We start from the raw sequence: 24,499 nt of genomic DNA on the forward strand, positions 1-24,499 counted from the left end.
GGTTTCAAATTGCGCGTTTTTTCTTAAGAATAAATAAAATATAGTTGGCGCACCGAATTCGTCTGGGCATTTTGACATTTGAAAAGTACGATGTACGACATTTATAAAAAATGTCTTCGTACACAATACAACAAGGCGTTCAAATTTTTGAATTATTTCATGAAAATCAGCGTACTGTGAAAAGTGTTTTTAGAAAATTACATGAATTTTATGGTTTACATTATGGTCCTTCTGAAAGCACTGTTGGTCGAATTATAAACAAATTTCAAGAGACCGGTTCGGTGATAATCGAATTTTTTTGGCCAGAATATTGCTAAAGAGAACATTTGGTTCCAACACCTCACTTTGCAAATGACACAATTGATTCATTGAAACAATAATTTCCTGGACGAATAATCTCCAGAAACGCTAATGTCAATTGGCAACCAAGATCATGTGATTTGACACCGTTGGAATTTTTTCTTTGGGATTATTGGAGGAGGAGAATAATCCACAATCGATTCCTGAACTAAAGAATGAAATAATTCGTGTCATACGTGAGTTAAAGCCTTAATTATGTCAAAATTTCATTGAAAATTTGAACAAAAGAGTAGACGTCTGTAGAGCTGTAGGAGGCCATTTGGCAGATATTATTTTTCGTACATAAATGTCATAATTGATACTTCAATTACCAATAAAAAGTTTTTGAAAACGATTGCAAATTATGTGTTTTATTTATTTAAAGAAACACGCGTAATTTGAAACACCCTTTAGGTTCTGAAACTCAAAATAAGACGAAAAGTTTGCCTGGAGGTATGTTCGGAAACTGTTCTTTGAAAAACTTCTTTGCTCCAATGAGGAAGACTTGATTATGGGTTCATAAAAAAATTTTATAATAAGACCAAGATGAACAAATGAATTATTCCAGACATATTTTTTTAATATAGGTGCACCTGAAACTCATATTTATTTTCTACCAGAACCCTTCACAGGTTCTGAATATCGTCATTAGAAATTATCCATTGAAGAATAAATTTCATTTGAAACCCTTATTTTTCTGTAGTTTTTGTCCTAGAAATGATCTGCAAAAATGAAATATGTCAAAATATGTCCGATTTACTTCGTTGTGTGTACATACTTGATTTGTGCTAGAATGATAGCAAAAATTTTTCAAATGAGTAATATGCCTATGTAACATTCAAAAACAGACCAAAGAATCTAATTTATTTTTTTTACGGACACAGTTGAAAGTATAGACTTATTACAACAACCAGTGGAACGAAGATAAAACATCGGACCTTCTTGTCGTTCCACTTCTTTTGGCAACGCTGCAAAGAAAACTCATCAATCGTTTCAGAATGATCATGGGCGTGCGGTATTTCATTTATTACCCATCCACACCGGCATCATTTCATGGAAGACTACCTCAAACCAGCGGGTTGATTTATTTTCTATTTTTCCATTCCGTACTGAACCAAACAGGTGGAATATACAGGTTCTCCCCAATAAGATGTCCAGTGAGGGAATTTTGGAAACTAGAACAACTGGAGCAAAACCCATGACACGATCCTTTGTGCCTTTGTTTTTGAGTTATCACAAAAAAATGGGATTTCGAAAAGTTCTCATAACATTTTTGTCTTTGAAGTCACAGATCTGAAATTGAACCTTCTATTGACACTTTTATACGTAGAATCCACTGACAAACGTTTTTTCTCCAATTCAAAAATAACGAATTCAATAATAGTTTGCATCGGGAAAACCTAAGTTTGCATAATAATGCGAAATCTAGAACAGAAACAATTTTTGAGCTCGTTAGTGCCTGTAAAAGTTTCAGATCTGCAACTTCAAGGACAAAAAAATTATTACAAATTATTGTTAGAATTGAAAATAAACATTATCGTATTTTCAATCAAAGAATTTCAAACTAATACATGTTTGCTGCCATGTCACGTGACAACGCCACTGAACAACATCAGACTACTGGGGGGATAAATCCGGATGAGATTTTCCGTCCTTTCCGTACTTACAAACCATATTGCTGGAAAAAAATTAATTAAATGCAACTTAAAAAACGGTCCCGTTAGAGTCACTGTAGGTACAGTGTATACAGTGACTCTAACAAGACAGTGGCGACAATTTTATAATATGGCGACTCAGAAACACAGATTACAATTCTATGATCAGAATGTAATTCAGAATGCGAAAGGGTCACGTCACCTCACGTGACCAAATCCGCCATATTCGATGAAAAACGAGACCAAGTTGCCGCCACTGTCTCGTTAAAGTCACTGTATAGTGCATTACAGTGACTCGAACGAGACAGTGGCGACAATTGGAAATTTTATACTATGGCGACTCAGAAACACAGATTACAATTCTATGATCTGTAATTCAGAATGCGAAAGAGTCACGTCACCTCATGTGACCAAATACGTCATATTCGATGAAAAACGAGGCCACATTTGCCGCCACTGTCTCGATAAAGTCACTGTATAGTGCATTACAGTGACTCGAACGAGACAGTGGCGATAATTGGAAATTTAGCAAGAATATGACGGCTTAGAAGCACAGATTTCAATGCTATGATCTCTAATTCGGAATGCGGATTGGCTCACGTCACGTCTCATGACCAAATCCGCCATATTCTTGCTAAAACGATGAAAAACGAGACCACAGTTGTCGCCACTGTCTCGTTAGAGTCACTGTATAGTGCATGTATGGCACACGACATCTGTTGATGAATCCCTAAAATAAGAATAATTGAATAATTGGGAATATGAAATCTTCCCCATTATGAAGAATTCTATAAATGGTGTTAACACAGGGTGCTGTTGAAACTCGTAACCTACTGAAGGTTATTTGGTCCGATATGAAATAGGAAATTTTTTTAATATATAAATCTAAAACACTCTGCTAAAAATATACAAACCAAAGAGAAAAATGTCATAAATTCATAAGTTATGACTGATCGAAAAATATTTATTTGGTTTTAAAGAACGCTATATAGGTAATATGAATTATTTAAAAGCAACTTCATCTACCCTTATTTCAAGTACATTACCCACTGAGTCCCCTGTAAACAAACATAACATGAAGACCATTTTCATTTTGAAATTGTATCCTTTTTCTTGTTTATTTGCTCAAACCTATTTTTCCTATCCCAATAAGGTATGTGATATGATATCATGCCTTCCATAATTTCGATTGCCAATACATACATGGTCTAACGTTAGATATATGGGTAGCCACTAATATGAAATGCGTATTTCATTTTATATAGAATAATAGATAATTCTAATGTTGTTGTATATTTCTCGCATAAAATCGAGCATAAAATGGAATGTTTCAATTGAAAAAAGAAAAGGTGCCAGAGAAATATTATTGCACTCTAGAAAGCAATTTTTTAAATAAATCTGGAAATCTTTAAGAGTGGATGTGTGAATCCACTAATGTTCTATTATCGGATCCATGAAAATGGTTCGTGATGTTCGGATCTGAAAATATTGTGTTGGCTTATTTTAAAAAAACTCACGATGAACAATATTTTCCAGGGTACAAATGGCGTTCGTGGATATCCAGGATTCCCGGTTTGTTTTCTTTTAAATATGCTCTAATTTCGGTGACGGTTAGCCTTCTCCCTCGAACCGTAGAACTAACATAGTATAATGAGTATGTATTTGTAGATCTAACAAATCTAACACTTTATATTCAACTAAACCCGTGGTCTCGCTCGCGTAACATTATTGTAATACGCAAAACATACAATACAGGATATCCCGGGAAGAATGCAACAAACGGAAACCATAAACTATATACGTTAACATCAGATCCTTTTGTACACTGACACCAAAAAAATTATTCATTTTTATGGCCATAGAATATTTACTCAACTATAAAATCCAAAAACTCTGCTTGGCACGATCATACAGAGTGACTAATGAAAGTTATTTATAAATTAAAATACTTTATTTCATTTTATCAATTGGTTTGATTCATCTTTCACTGTGTATTGTGTGAAATATCATTTATTACTATGTCTTTCAATTATTCAGCTGACTGGTTGGGCCGAAATCAACAAAGTGGTAAATTCGAAACTCTGCTTTATGATGAATTCACCTAGCAGCTATTCCTTTGATAATCAGTTTTAGTGATCATCTAACTTGTGTATAAAAAAATTATATTTTGGCAGAGCATAATTAACGACTTTTCCTGCAATTTCATTTTTAAATTGAGCTATTACAGAAAACAATTATTCCGGAAACGTTTCTGTGAGGTTGCTGATAAAATCAAAACATAATTTAGGTATTCTTTTCACTGTCCAGTACCGAAAGTATGCAGTTAAGCATTGAGAAAATTTTAAGGAAATAAAAAAAAACACTGAGAAACAAAATATCGCAGCAATTGGAGCTATATTCTCAATATTAATTTATTCAAAAATACCAATATCACTGACTTATACAACCAAAAAAGCTGTATATATGAAAAACCCCCCTCATTTTATTATTACCATGCCTTCTGTCAGTTTTGTCTAATATCCTAATTAAATACATATGTGTTATTCATGTTTTAAGTGATGTTGCTGGAAAGGATGATGTGTTCACGGAATGATTCGTGTATTCTCCAAATGACGATACACATAAAATGTAGGTTTAGAAAATCATAAGCGAAATTCTTGGATGTCAAATTAATACGGTACTGTAACCATTTTTTGAAATCAGCTGATTGTTCGTTACCGTGGGCCACACAAAGCTTTTTATTATCACTATAAAGAGGCATTTCTGAGAAAGTTATAGTCTTATTACTCTAATCTAACCTCGGGAAGAACATTTTTTCCAAAAACATGCACAAAACACATTACTCGACCGAAACAGCATTCGAATCAATGGAGGAAAAAGCTTTTGTGCCCCACGGCAACGAACGCATAGCTGATTTTCACAAATCTTTAGAGTTCCCTATTTATTCAGTTCATTATAAACCACAATTCAACTGAAATCATTTCATTACATTGACCTAGCCCTTTCACATGTATGGCTTAGCCCTCATCACCATTTAGCTCGAAAAAGGTTAGGAGTTTAATAGAATTTTATTATGTATTTGAGTATTAACCCCATATTAATACTCAATGATTATGTACAACTTTCATGATTAATACAAAAACGATTAGAGGTGCAGGAAGGAAAATATTTTTAAAAAAATGCATTATTATCATCTTCAAACTGTCAGATTGAGAAACCCCCCCTGATTGGTATAAGATTAATGGGTCAGCAAGTCTGCAACATCGATATTAATTGTATGTATGAAAATCTGATGCGCTCGAGTATGTAGGTACAAGTAATGATTTTTTTTTGCATTTTCAAATAAACGCTGTGACCTTGTGTCCCATCGAATTATCAAGCTCTTGAAGAGTCGCTTCCTTTGAGTCTAATTAGCATATCGTCTGAAAATCTGGCATGTTCGATAAAAGCTTTTCTTCGCCATTTTCAACTCTCCCATACGTCCAGCCCCACTACACAGACTGTCAGATTAACATGATATTATTATCAGAGATATGTAGGGCATATACAGTATCTTTCTGACACGCTCGAGTATGTGCACCTTTTAAAACCGGCAGACACTCTTCCTAACGCTGAAAGTACGTACATCATAGAACCTTTTTTTTCTTTCTATTATCTTTCTAATCAACCAGGTCTCCACGACAATCGAGTAAATCCCGATGTCCAATGTAGCATCGTGGGCTCCCGAACTATTGAATTTTTTGGCATTATTACGAACCGATTCCATGAAAGTCACTAGGATTTCTCAATAATCTCTATCAACACCTGTTTTACTGATGGCTACATTCAACATATAGGCAATTAACAGTTTTCTTGTTTGTTGGTACCTATACCTACTAATAACTAATAACATTCTATTGATGTTCAGGGGTACACTAAATTTTGATGTAGATATTCCTTCCATTGGTCCATTAGTTGTATGTACCAGCTACATCAGTACCTAATTGATGTTTGCTTATCTTATGACTCATTTATCATAAAAATGAAAAAACCGTTCTAATGTCAATGTACAGGATGTGTATGATCTGATACTAACGTATATAGAATAAGTGAAAAAATATTCTATTCCTGTCCTGATTTTTTTCAATCAATGCAAAAATGTTGAACGAAGACACATCTGTGAAATTTGAAATCAGTCTGTTGATTCCGAGTAGTTCAAGATTTATTTAACTCTGAAATTCATTTAACATCTGATTATCATCATCATCATGTATGTGAAGGCCCTCAGACAATAGAAACCGCTTGATATGAATCGCATCTTGATGACTTCACTTTATGATTTCCATTTGTCGCATTCTTCCCGGACACTGTATTGTATAATCTTTTATTTAGCCTCATTCCATTCGGTGCCTATACATTGTTCGATATACAGGGTGATTCATAACTATTGGGACATAGGCTAAAAGCAGATCGTTTGGACCAGAATATGGCGATAGGACCAAATATACCAAAATAAAATATTGCTGTGGAAAAAGATAGAGGGCGTTAAAGTTAAATTTTCATAAGGGGACAGAATAATATTTTCTTCGAAGTCTGAAAGTCCTTTATTAAAAGAATTAGAAATGGCATAGAAGTCCGAGGAGGCCACGTAGAACATTTAATTCAAGTTTATTCTTTTTATGTTACATTGTTTTTAATTATGCTTTATCATCGAAATCAATAAATAGAATAAATAAATCGTTACTTCAAATCCCCTTCCGATGCTCTGCACTGTTCAATTGTGTTTTTCTTAAAAACGGATGAAAAAATATACAGTGAAATTATTAGCAAAAAACAAACAAAAAATTTAACTTTAACGCCCTCTTTTTCCACAGCAATATTTTATTGAGGTGTATTTGGTCCTATCGCCATATTTTGGTCCAAAAAATCTGCCCTTAGCCTATATCCAATAGATATGAATCACCCTGTATACAGATTCAATAACACTGGGAGGTTCAATACTCAATATCAATTCTGATATCCTTGGTCACGGGATAAAGGACACAAACTGAAACAATGATTATAAAGAGTTTGCGGACGTTTCGCCTGACAAATGTTGTGGTGTCAAATTTTCGATACTTATGTGGTTCAAATTTATTTTAATTCAGGTAAAAATCCTTAATAATTATACATTATTGAGGCGGCATTCATATGGAGTCAAGCAAGAAAATAAGTAAATGAATCCAGACGCATAACGGATATATTTTTTTATGTTGTGTCGCTGTTCTATTGTTCGAACACAAAAACCACGGTGATAAAGTTTAATGATAGAGATAAAATGTAGGTAAAGTCTCAATTATTGGGTCAATTTTAGTCCTCAATATTATTCAATAAGTTGGACGTGAAGAATTCCATAATACCTACAGATTCTTTGCACGATCATCTATCGAGCGCTCACACCGAAGCTTACACTGTGCTAAAGTCCAAAGCGCCACTGCAGTCGATCCGATTCCTGTTTTCTTTCTAATTTCTTGCCTTAATTCGCAATTCCGCAATTTTTCAACCCGTCTCGTTTCGCGAAATATTCGTTAGAAAAATATGCGGTAAGCCTTCTTTTACGTCAGGAATAAGATCACATTCATTTGTAAATTCATTCCAATCAAAAACTTATTCAAATGAAATATTATTTAGAGTTAGGTACATACAATTTTGAAACTCATAATATCGAAAATAATGGCATCAGGGATTTTTCCACACAACTTTTCTAGCTGTGGCGTACCTAACATTAATTGCAACTCATTTGACCACAATCCACTACATATGTATTACGAGATAGTGATGCGTTATTATGTGTGTAGTGTAACATTTCTTCACCGTTTTATGTTATTGCTTATATCCTTTGTTTCGTTTTGTAGAATCGTTCGGCGTCTCTGTTACGCCTCTGAACGTTGGCTCCGTCGTTAACCCCCTTGTCATCTGTCTGTCATATTTTGGGTGATTTATATTTCGTTGTTGTGACAATGGATAACGTATGGATTCATTTGTTTTCTTTTCGTTTTGATTGATTTTGATCTGCTACTTTGTATACTCCATTCAATTTTATTTTAGCACTCGGTTGGCCATGGAAATTTGACACATTTCACTCTGTATAGTACGAAAATGTGGGGTTATGCAAAGAACTATAAATATATAGAAGTACACAAAAGTGTAGGCCTAGACCAGCTCCCGTTGGCGATGTACGCATAAGTTGTGAATTTTTGCGCATTAGTTCTCGTAGGATGCAGACAAAACCAACTAGATGTTTCAGATATAATTTCAAGGATCAAATTATAGGTATGAATTAAGTGGGGTTATGACGCTTGTCAAAACATTTTTGAGTTTTAAAACAGCGCTATGTTGTCCGTTCTACGTATAAGTATCAGTAATTACGTATTTCATCACAATGTCGACTCACTTCGGAAAATATGTAACGAACATACTTGACGTTACAAATTGATATTGAAGGCATACCAATCTAGTTATTTGCATGAAAAATACAAGAGATCTGTTTTTAAATATATTTATTATTGGTATGGAAGAAAACTTCAAAAATTGATAAATAATATGCAGTTGAATACGTTACATCAGTTGTAGATTCGAAAAAAAAAAAACAACCCGAAGATGAAATGCATATGAAGCAGTGGTTGGGAATGGGTATCCCTCGAAGGAAATAACGGAACATTACAAGAATGTTAAATTCTTCAACAAAAGTCATCTTGCATCAATGGAAGTCGAAAGAATTAAAGGAAGTTTCATGGCAAGAGGAACTTCACCTTTAAATAAAAATTTGATATGAAGTAACAATTAACCGGACAACTGGCTCGTATTCAAGGCTATTTATTTTTAATACTTGGATATAAAAAGTACGTAGTAACTTTTCGCATTCGTTCATCCTAAAACAAAATTCCCAAATGCCATCACTTTTTTGGGTCTCCCAATAGAAGGAAATTCTTTGTCGTCCTCTTCATTCACAATCTCTCTGATTGTGGAAACATTTAGCAAAAATATAAGTCCTTTAGATTCATATGAATTCACTTGCTTTGAATATGTTCGCTGCCGTCTAATATATTGTAGATATTAGAATATAAGGGTTACCTACCTACTATTCGAATGAGCGGACCTGAATTCTAAATAGCGCTTCGTGAACCCTGTCTTCTCTCTTTTTCAATCACTTTCGGCATTTTTGTAATATTAATTGATATTAGTTTTGCCAGCGGCGTTATGACATTCATGAGTGCACACCTTACTCCGTTCTAGTTACAAAAACCGAATGGAGTTTAGAAATATAACATATTAGTGTCGGAAATGCTCGGTTCAAATAAAAATCTTCACACTGAAGTACCGACTACACCTCACGATATCAGACACTTTGAATACCTACTTACTTTAGTGTTTAACGCTATAACCAGTTTGAACTATAATTTCGGAAAACTTATCAGAAACAAAATATTTTTCGTTTTCTATAATATCAACCAACATTGATTTTCAATTCACATAACAATACGATTTTCTGAAATTCTCATCGGGAATATCAACCCTCATTATCAACCACAATCAACTGAAAAAATACAGATGAACAAAGAGTGAATTTAGAAATCATACAATATTTTTGTCTCTCTCTCCTTCTTAATGCATGATTTCTAGATCATCTCGACATAATATGTCCAGTGACCAAATTTCTAGTAGTCCCCGAGATTACCTGATTCGAAAGGCAGTAGTCACTCGATATATTGTCACGTTCTATATTTGATTGAAAGACATTTGACAATCGCGCGCCTGAATCGAACAAGCCACTCATCATAATTCAGTATTCCAAAGGAAAGGACATCCCGTCGAGAAAGAGTGGATGCTGACCATGGTGTAGGTCATAGGATGCAATAGACAATAATTCTTTATTCGATATTCAAATAAAGTATCGCATGATAATATGTTCGCAGTTATAAACACATAAATAATAAACTACGTTTTTCTACAAGCGTGTGCTTTCAACCTTTTTCCCGCGCGCATCTCAAGTTGCAAAGAGTAACTTTCCCAAAAGGTGCGGGAAAAACTCCTGCTGATTAGCAGGGGTTTTTCCCGCACGTAAATATTATAGAGTAAATTGAATTCTAGCATGTCTCTATGCACCGAACACCAACGATGAAAACCCCATGGTAACGGCATGCAGAATTAAGTCTGTCATTATATATGAATTAATCAAATGAGATATGATATTTTTCGTGAAATGTATGTATTTATATATTTCAAGCGCTTGTAGAAAAAATATTGTTCCTAACCCTTGCGGAAAGTGTCTGCACGCACTCAACTGCTTACCCGAACTCTGCTTCGCATCGTTCGAGTAACGGCAGTTTCGTGCGGGCAAGTATCACTTCCCGCACTTGATAGGAAAATAACTATTTCAGAGTAACACAACTCTATGGAACAGGAGTCCACCACGGAATTGACGAACCCTTATTAAAAGGGGCTCTGAAGTATTATCGATACTCTTGCGCCATCTATCAGACAATGATGCATTGCAACTCGGTGTTCTTTCGTTGCCATCGTGGGTGACGATCGTTGGTGAAGCATGAATTCAATAATAATATTCAATTCAGAGTTCAGACTCACGGCACTCATAAATATCAACAAGTGAATCGAATTGATGAGGTACATAGGACCATTACCCTGTTCAACATATATTTTTTGGAGAGTATGGAGTATGCAGCTTTCGCATCCTGAATAAAGATCGCAATATTTTTTTATATTTATCATCATCAGAGCATGAAGCATCAGCGAGATCATCTGTTACTTCAAGTATTGTTTATACTTCCATGCCCCTACCAGCATTTGTTTGAAATACGTAAATTGCGTCCTATTATTCAAGGAGGTGGGAGTTGTGCTTGTTCTGATGACATCGAAGAAGACTAAATCCATGGTTAGCATCTGCTCTTCGTTGGGGTAGTCTCATTATGGGCATCCTAAATATCTTATTTTTCATAATAATTTCTGTTTCTAAATAGATGCGTGTAACAAATATGCACAGTCAGTAGCACATGTGTTTGTGGTGCAATTAACAACATTAGTTTTGACAGTATTAAATTTTCCTCGGTATAACAAGGACTCATCATCGATTGTCTTCCTTCTTCGGACATACTATGTAAATAATAGTTATTCCTACTTATTTTCACTTTTATGTTAAGCGTAGATTAGTAATATTAGTTTTACCCAATTAATATTTGTTAGTTCTTAACACATTCACCAAAATAACATACATATACTTTCGTTGTTCAACAAGAACAACGTTTGGGAGTGTTGTTATTTTATCTCTAATGCTTGTTTTATTTTAACAGGGCCCAATTGGTTTAGATGGCCCAAAAGGTGATGCTGTAAGTTTCAATTAACTTAGTTATTCCGAATTATATGTAGCTTTAAACAAGCATGTTTGCTGAAGCTGCTAGTAGGTGCTAAAATTTTATTTGCCTCTTTTTATCTGCATACATAGGATGAAGGTTATATGACAGCGGAACAAAAAAAAGTATTCTCTTTCCAATATGTTTTGAACATTAGTGAAAGAATAAGAGTGAATATGGAGAAAAACTGGCTAGTTATGAACAGAAATGTCAAAAAAATTGTTTAAGAGTACAAAATAAATTCATCGGAGAGGCTAATGAATACCCACCTGAAGATTCAATAGTACCTGACATTTTACAAACCCTATTTTTTCTGCTATATGACTGAAAACTCAAACTATGAAGGAATCTTAATCGCACTGATAGATAAACTACAATTTATTTTCAATTCACGTTTATGTGGAGTTAGAATGAGATAATCTTTTTCAGTATTTCCCTTCCATTTCATTAACTGATGAATATTCTTATCCAAAAAAGGAAAAAACTAAGATAAGTTTTTTAACCACTACACATGTTTCTCTATCACAACAGCAACTTCCGATGGGTGAGGGTAGAATTAAAGTACCTGAAGATTCTATAGTTATAGCGAAATATATTATGTAGTGGTCGAAAAACGCATCCAAGTGAGAATAATGTAATTCGACATAATTTCAATATTTTGATGATGCAGTCTAATCGTCCCAAAATATAACTTGATATTATACGTTTTCGCACTTCCCACATATTTCTTCACTACGATTAATTTCCGTTCTGGCCTTATCATCTTGAATAGAATCATCACTATATTGAGTTGAAGTATTCCTTTAACAGGTGTAGGTTTCGCTACAAGGAATGAAAGAAAGCCCTTCCAAGCCATCGCCTTTATATTCGAGCACTAATTTTTATTGCATTTCTACAGGGTCGGCCTGGAGAAAAGGGACAAAAAGGAGAGTCGGGAAGCGCTGGAATCGATATACTTCAAGCTGTTAAGGTGAGTTCAAAAATGCCGAGGATGCCAACATAAAAGCATTCGTCGAACAGAAGATGACATAAATATAGATTTATATGCTTATTAGTTTTATTTTAAACTTATTTTCATTTATGCAGCCTGGAAGGGTACGTATCGTTTGCTCTCCATTGTTGTGGTTTTTTTGTTCGAGATATGGATGAATTATTACAAAAATTTGTGTTAAGTAGATTATCGTTTTCTGCTACAGCATGCAGGGAATCCTTTTCAGTATGCTTATTGTATATGTTTTAGATCCAATTCATCTTATATATAGGGTGTTTCCAATTCGATTCAAAAGATTTCAGGTGTTGATACTGACTGAATTAATTAATGTGTGTCTTTCGTATAATTTGTAAGTCTCCTCTCTTCCAAGTAAATCCCCTTCGAAATACGATAAAGGTTCGTTTTTATTAAATACCTTTTATGTGGAACTATAGGTAAGATTGAAAGTTGGCATTAATTAATGTTGATCAAATAAGATAAGGTAAGCAAAATCTCACTGGTTCTTATATATTTCTAGTTCGTCAAATGCTGAACAATGACGGCTGGTCAGGGCCGACCCAAAAATGATCGAGCAATAAAAAATAATTATAATAATTGTATTTTTAACTTCTGAATGATCAGTTTCGATATTAAAATCTCTGATAAATCATCAAATGTTCATATGGACCGCTCTCTGAATCAGTTCTTACTTCATATATTAGTGTGGAGACTGCAATTTCTGGGCCGATGACGTTCACGACGGAAAAACTCGTAGGTCGTAGCCTATGAGATAGACGCAGCTCACTTAAAATATATCATTCTCAAAAAAAGAACAGTTATATAGCAGGTAGGCTCCTATCTATGTACGCCTCAAAAAAAGAATACATCTCCTTTCAGAAGAAATAGTTCATATACAGATCATACAAATACACTGCGCATAAAAATTAACGCACGTTCTGAAAATCTCAATTTTAAAGTTATCTCTACATTAACTTTATAACTTATTTTTTATGTTCTCTCGGGAAGGTTTTGAACGAAACAAAAAACATTAAATGGATGAAAAATTCAGGATTCCACCGAGTCTTATGTGAAAGAAGAAAAATGAACAATTTTCAAAATACTGAAATGCTGATAAGTGATTTAATACTTGGTATTTCCACCCCTTGCGTTAATTACAGCTCGGCAACGACGGTTCATACTCAAAACGAGTGATCTTAAAATGTTTTGATCTAATCCTTCTCAGATTTCTCCGAGTTCGATTCGTAAGTCATTAAGAGTAGCTGGATGATTTTCTGAACTTCTCAGCCTTCAATTGAGGTTGTCCCAAACCTGCTCAATCGGATTGAGATCTGGACTTCTTGTTGGCCATTCCATTCGAGAGGCTTCAACCTCTTCAAGGTACTCCTGAACGATGCGCGCACGATGGGGTCTGGCATTATCGTCCTTAAAAATGAAATTTTCACCAATGTATGGGGCAAATGGCACTACATGCTCTTCAAGAATGTTCCTTATATACTTATCAGCATTCATAGCTCCATGATCAAAGACCACTAGGTCACTGCGAGCAGTCAAAGATATTCCACCCCATACCATAATCGATCCTGCCCCGAAACCAGTAGTATTCAGGAAAATGCACTGAGCATATCTTTCATGTGGACGTCTGTATACAAGGGAACGCCGATCACAATGGTACAGGCAGAATCTAGACTCATCTGTGAGGATAAATCATATTCTCTGAAGCGATTTCTTATTGTCTGAGTGCTAATTTGCACCTCATGAGTTTGCTCAAGCTGAATTTGAAGGAGGCGAGCGATTGCAAACCGTTGTCTCAACGAAGAAACTCTCAAGTAACGTTCTTGAATGGCAGTTGTTACCCGTGGTCTACCCTGTCCTGGTCTTCGGACATTCATACCTGTCGCCCTGAATCGCTGCAACATTCTGGACACACTTGTATGGGAAACTCCAAACCTTTCTGCAATTCTTGTGTATGTCCACCCTTCTTCTCGCGAAACTACAGCTTGGGCACATTCCTCTTGGGTCAAATTACGTGTTTCGCGTTGCATAGCGATCGAGTGTAGAAAATCAAACGAAAGAAAAATTATTGATCACTAGAATTCATCGAGAACAACTGATTTTAGAATGGAACCAATACATTCAAAATCTGATAATATCATCTTTTTTTATTCCTGCTGGGAAAAAACATCTGTATTGAAGAAAACCGTTGAAAGTGGATAACATATGCATGCAGCATGCATTATTCTGATAAAAATAATTATCATTGAGAACACCTTCAGTTGTAGAATAAATTTGAGATTTCCATAATGTGCGTTAATTTTTTTGCGCAGCGTATTTGTTCCAAAGGAGATCTATACGTAATACATTAATGTGATACGAAGAAAAATGGTTCGTGAGAAATAAATTAAATTATGAAAATTAATATAAAATATTGCTATAACTTTGGACTAGAAATTATTTTGTTTTCAATTATTATGTTTTTAAAATCACTGTTGAAAAGATAATTCCAAAACATATCACACCAGTCTGGTGAAGTATGTAAACGAATGGAATGGACTCATGTTCGAAAACTACCTACTTTTTCATAAATTTCGGATTACAAAATTGATGACAAAAGATTAGTTCACAAATTGATAGCATTAAAAAGAATATATATTACATCACGATGGGTTTATAACCTTTCTCCAAAAAAAAATTTAAAATTAGAAAGATTTGATTTATTCATTTATTTCTGAAAATTACATGCAGCATGTGAAAAAATAACCTATCTTATCTGCACCAAGGAGCTTATAGAACTACCATGATAACACAAGAAATGATTTAATCGCCTACCGATATACACCCACAGCACTTTCTTTTCAATGTTCACAATTTCACAGAAAAACCCGTTTACACACAAATAACAAATTTAACGTTCAATATCTGCACTGACTTTCCGTAATCCACTATTCAACTGAAAATATGTCCACATGACAAAACGATGCAAAACGATAATAAATACAAATCCACTAATGAAAACAACAGTTTCAATAGCATTTCCCACAATCCTCCATGTTTGTTTAGGTCTTGCAGCGCCCTCGACAGTAGTTAAAACATAAATGGTGTCATAACTGTCATACTCTCTCCATGATCTTAAACTGATACATTGCAAATATAGAACAGAGTTACAAATATGTAACGTGGATATCATGGAGCGGGGATGACATTTCAACAGTTAGAAGTAGGTAATATAATAACCTGGTGAAAGATAATCTTAGTTCGAGATTCCTCTGAAGATGCCTACCGCGAAACCTGAGGTGAAATACCAAACCGTGGTACTATTATGTATTATTATCCTTAGGAAAGTGTTGTCACACATGCTCTAGCTCCGGCTTTTCGTTTTTCGTGTCACATTCTGCGCGGCCCTCTAGTTGCGGCGAATCGCTCAAAGATAGAGATTTCCCAACCCTCTAAATCAGCTGATTTTGCTCGGTCACCCGTCACCACGGTGCCTACGAAATTAGTATAGCGATTAGTTGCCTAAGCGAGTGAAGCGAAGAGAACAAGCTTAATATTACTCAATTTTTCTTATTGAACTAATACTTTTAAGTGATAAGTCAGGACACAAAAAAGTTGCCTATGAAATTGAACTTATGATATTATTCAATCAATTTTGTTTACTCGAGAAAAGTTCGTACGTCAAGAAGTTATGAAATATTTCAGGAGTGTGTTTTACTATCCCTTCTTGACATTACGGAATTGATAAAAATGTCGAGAAGTGCCATTGTACTCCTATCTGCTAATCACCAATTTTCATTCTTCTATAATTATAATAAATCATAATAATATTGCCTCAATTTCAAAAGGTAGTAGTTTGGAGGGGAAGAAAAGGCTAAGATAAAAAATTGTATAAAGAATCTCCAATTATAATGATTTTTATTCGTGGGATAGCAGCAGTTATTAATTATATTGTGAACTCTTTTTTTCCTATGATTGGCGTGTGTGAGTACTTTTTTACGTGAACATGGTTAAATAATCTGAATCTGAATCTTATTGCTGGAGCAGCAATTTTAAGTTAAGTTAGAATGAATAGTATTTAATGAATAGTATAGTGAATATCTTACGAAATTGGGATTATATAAATTATCGATGGAACAGTGATAATTTATATAATATATAATCTAATTTTCCTAAGCCATTTATTATAATATTCATTTACATCATTCATTCTAACTTTTTATTGCATTTTAGTCCTCCTGATGAAGAGATAAATAAGTCTTGGAAGCTCGAGCGAAAGCTTGAGCGTTTCCACGAATAAAAATAATTATAATTAATCACATCAGCAACTTATTACTAATAATATCAAAGAACCTCCTTTATTTTAGTTAATCAGCACCGAAAATTTATTGAAGCAATTCAGGAACACCCTGTATATTTCGAATACTTTCGATCGAAGTGTTGTCACTATATTTTGTTATACATATTTATGTTTCAGAAAAATCATCAATTTAATTTCTTTAATGTTAAATTTTTATTGATTAATTTAGTTCATTCGTGCAAAAAACTACAAATAATATAATATATCATTCAAAACAGAATAAAAAAATGTTTAGTTATACTTGCGCAAAACGATTATTGTAGTGCCAGTTGGTCAAAATCGTTAACGACATCACCCAGAAAATAGTGAAATAATTTATTTGCAAACCATTGCAGGCATTGCAGCCTTTTTGTCATTGAATTTGATGATCTCTATGTGAGTTTATCCAGAATGTTTTCCATTGAACACTCTTATCAGTCTGATCTATTCACATTTCTGGTTTGTTATACTTTCGAAATTATGGATATAATTTATTGTAATGTTACTCAATTAGTGTATAAAATGTATGAAGATTGCATGTCAGTAGTGAATAATATTTTAAAATAGATTCTTACTAGATGGAGAAGTTGAACGATGAGGTTCCAGAAATTGTTGATATTGATCTCTATTTTCAGGGATTGAAAAGATCTGTTACTACACTTCGTGGAGGGACGCTGGGATATGCAGAGATTGTTGCTGTCAAGGTGAGACGTTCTTGACAGCACGAGCACCGTTTGGTTCAGTAGTCTTATTGTGGCATTCCGTACCTATTATGTGTTTCGTAGATAGTTATACATTAGCATGAAGTAATTGGAAGGAAACATTTATCGAGTTTTCATTAGATCACTGACAATGTCTAAATTTTTGAGAATCCATCCATAAGAACATGGAAAACAAATAGGGTGAATCTTTGACTCGTTCATCTACAATGCTCCATTTGCTGATTTCTATTTTCCATACAGTTTTTTCTGTATTCCTGGAATGATCCATCTGAATTATGGAGAGTAGAGAGAAGGAGAACGATCGCCGTACTAAAAATGTGTCTCCAAAAACGGGGAAAATAGGTGTCGCTGCGATTACAGCGGGTATCGATAAGGAGTGGGGATTCAAGCGTCAATTTGAAATGAACAGCCTTCATTTTATTTAAGGTTATGTGTCATCGTGGGTTTTCTGATGATTTTTCAAATACCTTTCTTCAAATCTATATTGAATATGAGTTCTCTGAATTATATGCAATAAAATGCAAGTCGAAATCAATGAAATTCAAAAGAAATCACTGATCAAAAAAATTGTACCTACTTTTCTTTATCATTGTTTATTGAAAGCAGCTATGTTAGTTGGTTTACTAATCTTCAAAATTATATAAATCCGTAGTGAGGAGCAGTACACATCAAGACAACAAAAGGTAGCAGTCTCAGATTTATCACTTAGGTATTAGAGTAGATTCTTTTGCCAATGCTCAGCTGAGAACCGATATAAACCATATATTATGTTATGCCAACAAAATTCTTCAAGAATATTTACTTCTGAACCATGTAGTTTTATTGGTTAAATATTCTTATTCAGAAGAGTCAACTTCTCACGAGGGATGACAATTTCGATTTCGTTTATCATGAATCCATCATCTTTTTGATATCTTCATCGCAAAAGTGCTCTTGACACACAAATTGATTGGGATTCTTGAGATAAGGTTTTTTCCAATTTTCTCTCAAAAATGCTCTCGGAAATTTTATCTCTTCTCCTTTTCTTTCCGATGCCAAAACACTCTTATACTAGCGCACGCTTCAACATTTCACCATGGTCATATGTTGTTCTCTTATCAAAAATCGACAATAATAATATTCCTATCATCTGTCACCAGGGAAACAGTTCACTCAGCCAACGAGCCAACTACAATTTGATTTGTGTAAACAAAATTTCGCACTCTCGTGATGGCCAGCGCGACTGTTGGCCAAAACATGAACTACTACTATTGGTACATATTTTAGGGGACAAAAAATCTGTGGTCTCAAAGCAGCGATCGTTCTCCTTCTCTCTACTCTCCATAATCTGAATCATGAATACATAGAATTTTGGTTGCCATATTTTCTAATTAGAACGGATATTTCTTCGAATATTAAGGGTATGGTCTTCATCTATATAAAAATACAATATGACTTATAATGGGAGCTATCGCCATATTTTGTGTTCCTTTGTTGTGTAATTTCATGTGATGTGTACACTGATGCTTCGAAAAGTATATGGATTCAACCTTAAAAATTTGTCTGAATATGTAGGTACCTTCGTTGAATCAGACGCTCATAATATTTCCATTATCACTATCATCATGTATCACCATACCATACCATACACGAATATTAACGATTCAACGACTCAGTGTGTAATTGGAGCAATTCATTGAAAGAATTTAAGAGCGATTCATTCGATTTAAAATAAAAAATTCTAATAAAATATGAATTCCAAAAAAGAAGGTTCATTTTCTGTTTCCTTACATTCTTGTCCGAATAAAATTTATGAGTTCATATTTCTTGTTTGTTATGTTTCAATTTAATTAATGTAATTTCTATGTCTTCTCATTCTATGAAAAGAGTTTCGCAGAACGTATTCGATTGATGATCGTATTACTAAATGTTTTTATCGCATTAGAATTTGAAAAATGGTGTGCGAGTAAGGTATATCTTATTTTATATCAGGAAACTACTGTTGACATAGTCACCAAAGATTCACCCTGTATATCGAGATATTTTTCAAAATTCTGCAATAATACGTACATAGTTGTACAAAATACGAATTCCTTCCTATTATTATTTTCACATCCAATACTTCACATCTGTGGGACTATTCAGCAATTTAGTAGACTGTTGTTGGTACACCTGTGTCATTTTCTACTAGGAACCTGTTGCACACAAATATCCTCACTACCCTTTTCGTGTAGTCGTAAAGCTTGATTCACTATAAGTGTGCTTTTTAGGGACTGCAAGAAAGGGGCCATAACATAAGCGGTGAAACAATCATCACGTTAAAAGTGAGTTTCCTATTTATTACGGCTGCACGAAGACCTTCATCGCAATTTCCTTCTAACTGCAAACAGCACGAAAGGACTCACCAAGCAAACTCATGTTCTAACATTTCTATCATATATTCACCTTTGAATGAGCGACTGAATTATATAACATTCTCTTATTTAACGCATCATAATCTTTCACGTCCAATACTTTGAAGTAAAGATTTTCACACTCTCTGAATACTTTCAATTTCGTAAGCATTAATTATTTCTTATGGAATAAAAAATTCAAGATTTCTCAACGATGTCCAATCCCCAGGCAGCAGGCTGTAGAATATTTCCCAGGCGTCTATTCGACTTGAAGAATGACTTCATAATGATGGTAGGGTAGGATGAGTGTTGAGCCGGGTCCAGAATATGTAACAAAGTTATACAACAAATGTGTTATACAATTTTGTTATATAACTTGTTATAAAATAGCAGTGACATCCACACTATGTAACAAAATAAAACTAAGCAAAATTCTGGAAGCAGTGGCATCTGTAGTATCGAAAATGTCCTCAAACGTTGAGGATGTCATTTTGGCAGCAGCAGCTTGCGTGATTTTATGTAGACGACCAGTGAAATCTAGACGCAGATTTTGGGTACGGCCATCGTTGAGAGCTAGTGGAACAACTCTTAAGGATCTAGCAATTGGTGACATAGACCCATTGACAGGGGACATTAAATGTGATGGTAGTTTTAAAAATTTTCTAAGGATGACAAGTTCTGATTTCGAATACCTGATGGCTGGCTGGCGCTGCAGTAAATGTTCAATAACACAAGTGTGGACAAGTTGCAGCGTGTTATATAACAAAGTTATATTACTTTCTTTGATCTTTACCGACAACCAATGGATAACATAAAATTTGCTATATAGCAAGAAAAATGTTGTATAACATTGTGTTATATAACTTTTTCACTTGAATTTCTCTAACAAGTTATATATCTATGCTATATAACATGTTTTGTTACATAGTCTGGACCCGGCTTTAATGTCACTGCCCAAAGCCGTCATATCGTTAATTCCAAATTGACTCCTGTAAATAATGCAGTTACTTTGGAATATTTCTCTGACGTCATAATAAGTTCGACATTACCATGGGATCTCTAGGACCCAACTTTCCCAAGGCAAATATAAATATTCGAATTACTTGTGATTCTGCAATTGGGTTAGGGAATCAGCAATCAGCATTTCCCGAGTCATTCTCTTGAAGATGATTATTTTAAATAGTTGAAGAAGTTAAGCGGCTTCTTTCAGATATGAGTATACGTTAATTCGAGACGAATATTATGGTCGAGGTTTCAGAACACCTTCAGTTTCAAAGAAACTGATTGTTTGAAATTTAAGTTGGTATGACGAGCAGCTTTTAAATAATTAAATTTTTTTATAAAGGTTGTAATGAAACTGACGGAGTAGAGAGTTCAATAGACTGACTTCATCCGCAATCTGAATATATTGTGATAATAATGATAATTATTCTTTCTGATTTGCCTCACCAACAATTAAACCCGTGTTTACCCGATTATTTCCGTCCTTCGAACAGAATGGCAAACTGACAAGAATTCTGTTATTTTCTAAAAAAGTGCCACAGGAATTTCTTATCAAGAATGGATAGAAGAGTACAATGATAAGAATGACTTATATACTTTAATCAGAATCAGAAAAAATAGTAGAATAACGGTACAAAAATGTCATCATACCAACATCATCAACTTTCAAAATTAACGTCATGACGGCATCTTCAAAATTAAGACGTCAATAATGACGTCAGCCTGCTGATTGGGTGAGAATGTTAAGAATTATATCATTTCCACATATACATACAAATATACACGGTGCTTCATTGGGAAATGCGCATACAGTAAGGGTAGAGAGAGGACACCGAGGTGCCCCTAAATAACCTATATTCAATGGGTCTATCTTTCTTTATTACTAGGATACAAGGTGATTTAGTGGTTTTCCCATTTTTTCAATTTATTATAACAGAACTTATGAAATGAACGACCCACAGATTTTCATAATATTTGGCTCATTCATTCTTCGTCCTCAGTTGAGTCGTCAAAAATAAAAGTCCTTCTTTCAGGTCCGGGCTTCAAAAAAATTAGTAATTCTCGAGCCGATACAACACCTTGTATGCCAATATTTTAAAATAAAATATTAATATTCATAATAAAAAAGCTGAATGGATTCGGTTTTTTCGCATACGAGTTTTTCAATTATTAACTCGAGTCAAATCTAGATGTTACGTTAATGAGGTGGCAAATAATTGAGAAACAAATAAATTGGCTACCCTTAATAGTACTTCTTCAAAATAATTGCTTGAAACCATCAATCCTTTTTATTTCTTTAATGGGATAATTATTAACAGCAACTGAGTAAAAAAATTATCATAGCATGTGTTCATTGCTCAACATTGAGAAAAAATGGAAAATGAGTATCATTTTGATTCCGAAGATATCCTTTATTACTTTATTTCATACAAAATTAACGTACAAAATTGTCAAATGTACATGACAAAGGTTAAAAATTAAGAAACTAGAATTTATTTATCCACTTCTGATTATTTCTCCAGCTAGTATGTACATACATTCTGATGTATTCTCTGTAAGAATAATAATACATTTTACACGTATTGATTAGTTCAGTAAAAATAATAAACTTCAGGGTTATACTTGAAAGCATTTTGAGATGTCGAACCTGAAGGTACTTATCACAAAATACATTAAACAATAAGTATACTTAATAAACTTTTTAGGGTTCTCACACCCAATCTCTGAAACAAAAACAATTAAAAATGAAATAAACGATTTGCTCCGGCGTAAATTCTTGCACTAATTTGTCAGGAGCAAATCAACTAGAAAAAATTGTTGCCTGACAATGAACTGAAAATAAAGAACGTTACAACATAAAATTGTTGCCTGACAATGAACTGAAAATGAAGAACGTTGAAATTATAATATAATTTCTTGTTGTAACGTTTCGGAGTCTATATCAGACTCCTTCATCAGACTCCGAAACGTTACAACATAAAATTATAATTTCAACGTTCTTTATTTTCAGTTCATTGTCAGGCAACAATTTTTTCTAGTTGATTTGCTCCTGACAAATTAGTGCAAGAATTTACGCAGGAGCAAATCGTTTATTTCATTTTTATTGATTTTGTTTCAAAGATTGGGAGTGAAAACCCTAAAAAGTTTAAGTATAAATTTCAATCGATATCTAATAAGTTTACTTCTTTATTTTACTATGATCATCAAGAATACATCAGAATATTTAAGAGATGATCATACTCCAGCTCTACCTGAAAATAAAATGTTATTCAACCTTTTAAATTTGAAATATAAATTTGTTGCAACATTATTTAAATACTTTGCTTTTCCTTGTTAATTTTTTCAATAGGGCGCAATATGATGATCAATTTACTCATACAAGGTTAATGTTAGTCGTTGATTATAAAATTTGTACAAAATACGGGCATGACCTCTCGTTTTTTAATGAGGCTGTGATCTAGAAATTATGAAAATAAAAAATAGTTGATGATTTAAGCTTGAAAAGTAGGTACCATTTGGGAAAATAATTCAATTTTTCATATTTTGTGCCACTCAATTTTCGGAACATCTAGATTTGACTCAAGCTAACAAGTGAAAAACTTGTATACGGAAACACCAAATACATTTAATATTATTTATTTTTTTCCTGCTCTTTCCAAATTTGTTAATGAAAATAAAATTTCAAAATATCGATGTATATTATACAGGGTATTGTTTTGACCCGAAAACTACACATAAAATTTCTTAGAGCCGGACCTGAAATGCGACTTTTTTATAAAGTTAATCGATAGCACTCCTAACAACGAACAAACGAAGCAAATATCATAAAAATATATAGGGTGGTTCATAAGTTATAATCAATTGAAAAAATGAAGAAAATGAGTAAACTAGCTTGTATCTTGGTTTCCCATAAAATTTCGGTTATTTGAAAGCACATATTATGTGCCCTCATTCTACACTGATTTTATGCGCATTTTCCAATAAATCACCCTGTATATAAGGGGGAGAATATTTTCTTCACATAAAATTCTGGTGGATATTGTTGCTGTTTTGTTATTTTAAACTTGTCATGGATTTTTCTTCCAAACATCTGTAACCGAAGGAATGAGTTTTTCGAATCAACGTTCCTTAACAAATAATACTAAACCATATAAAATGAACGTAAAAGTTCGGAGCCTATATCAGATGCGCCTTCCTCGGATAATACATTTCCAGAATTATTGTCTTGAAATGAAAGAACGTCTGAGGAAGGAATTTGAAAGACACCGTTACCTTCATTCACATTGTTCCAATTTTAGGTAGAAATCCATCCTGTTTTGAAAAAATTTATTCTCACAAAAAGTAGGTATATTAGGTACTTCTTACACAGAATCAGTTTCTATAAAAAAAATGTTATTATTTCTTGTGTTTTAGAATGTTGAGAAAAAAAATTCAAAACAAGTTTCAAGAAAAGAGCAAATACCTCCAAAAATTTCCTTCAATTCGACATTAATAAATGAGATTTTTGTTGGAGTGTTTTTCACACTATCGAAAAATAAACCCTCTCAAAATTTATTCAACTCAACCAAAAATTGAATTACATTAAGAGTATCATGAAATTGCTCCCTCCTCAAAAGAATATATTCAGGTGAGTGGATGTAAAAAAGTTCAATGTGGGGGAATAAATGAAATACCTCTAAGGTTGATGGCTCACCTTCTTCA

General features: G+C 33.8%; 1 protein-coding gene across 30 annotated transcripts in view; it reads left to right on the forward strand.

Annotated features, from left to right (window-relative positions):
- LOC123316081 (collagen alpha chain CG42342) overlaps positions 1–24,499 on the forward strand; it is a 404,706-nt gene that overhangs the window by 242,993 nt on the left and 137,214 nt on the right. For 8 of the 30 annotated variants that reach the window (XM_044902017.1, XM_044902020.1, XM_044902038.1 and 5 more), the window contains 6 exons: positions 3,531–3,566; positions 11,321–11,356; positions 12,279–12,350; positions 12,467–12,475; positions 17,337–17,405; positions 19,673–19,726. In XM_044902017.1, coding sequence (XP_044757952.1) covers positions 3,531–3,566; positions 11,321–11,356; positions 12,279–12,350; positions 12,467–12,475; positions 17,337–17,405; positions 19,673–19,726 — 276 coding nt within the window. The remainder of the gene's footprint in view (positions 1–3,530; positions 3,567–11,320; positions 11,357–12,278; positions 12,351–12,466; positions 12,476–17,336; positions 17,406–19,672; positions 19,727–24,499) is intronic. The other 22 variants (XM_044902023.1, XM_044902030.1, XM_044902032.1 and 19 more) reach the window with 14 other exon arrangements.

The sequence above is a fragment of the Coccinella septempunctata genome, chromosome 6 (genome assembly GCF_907165205.1).
Source record: "Coccinella septempunctata chromosome 6, icCocSept1.1, whole genome shotgun sequence".
NCBI classification, from domain to species: domain Eukaryota; kingdom Metazoa; phylum Arthropoda; class Insecta; order Coleoptera; family Coccinellidae; genus Coccinella; species Coccinella septempunctata.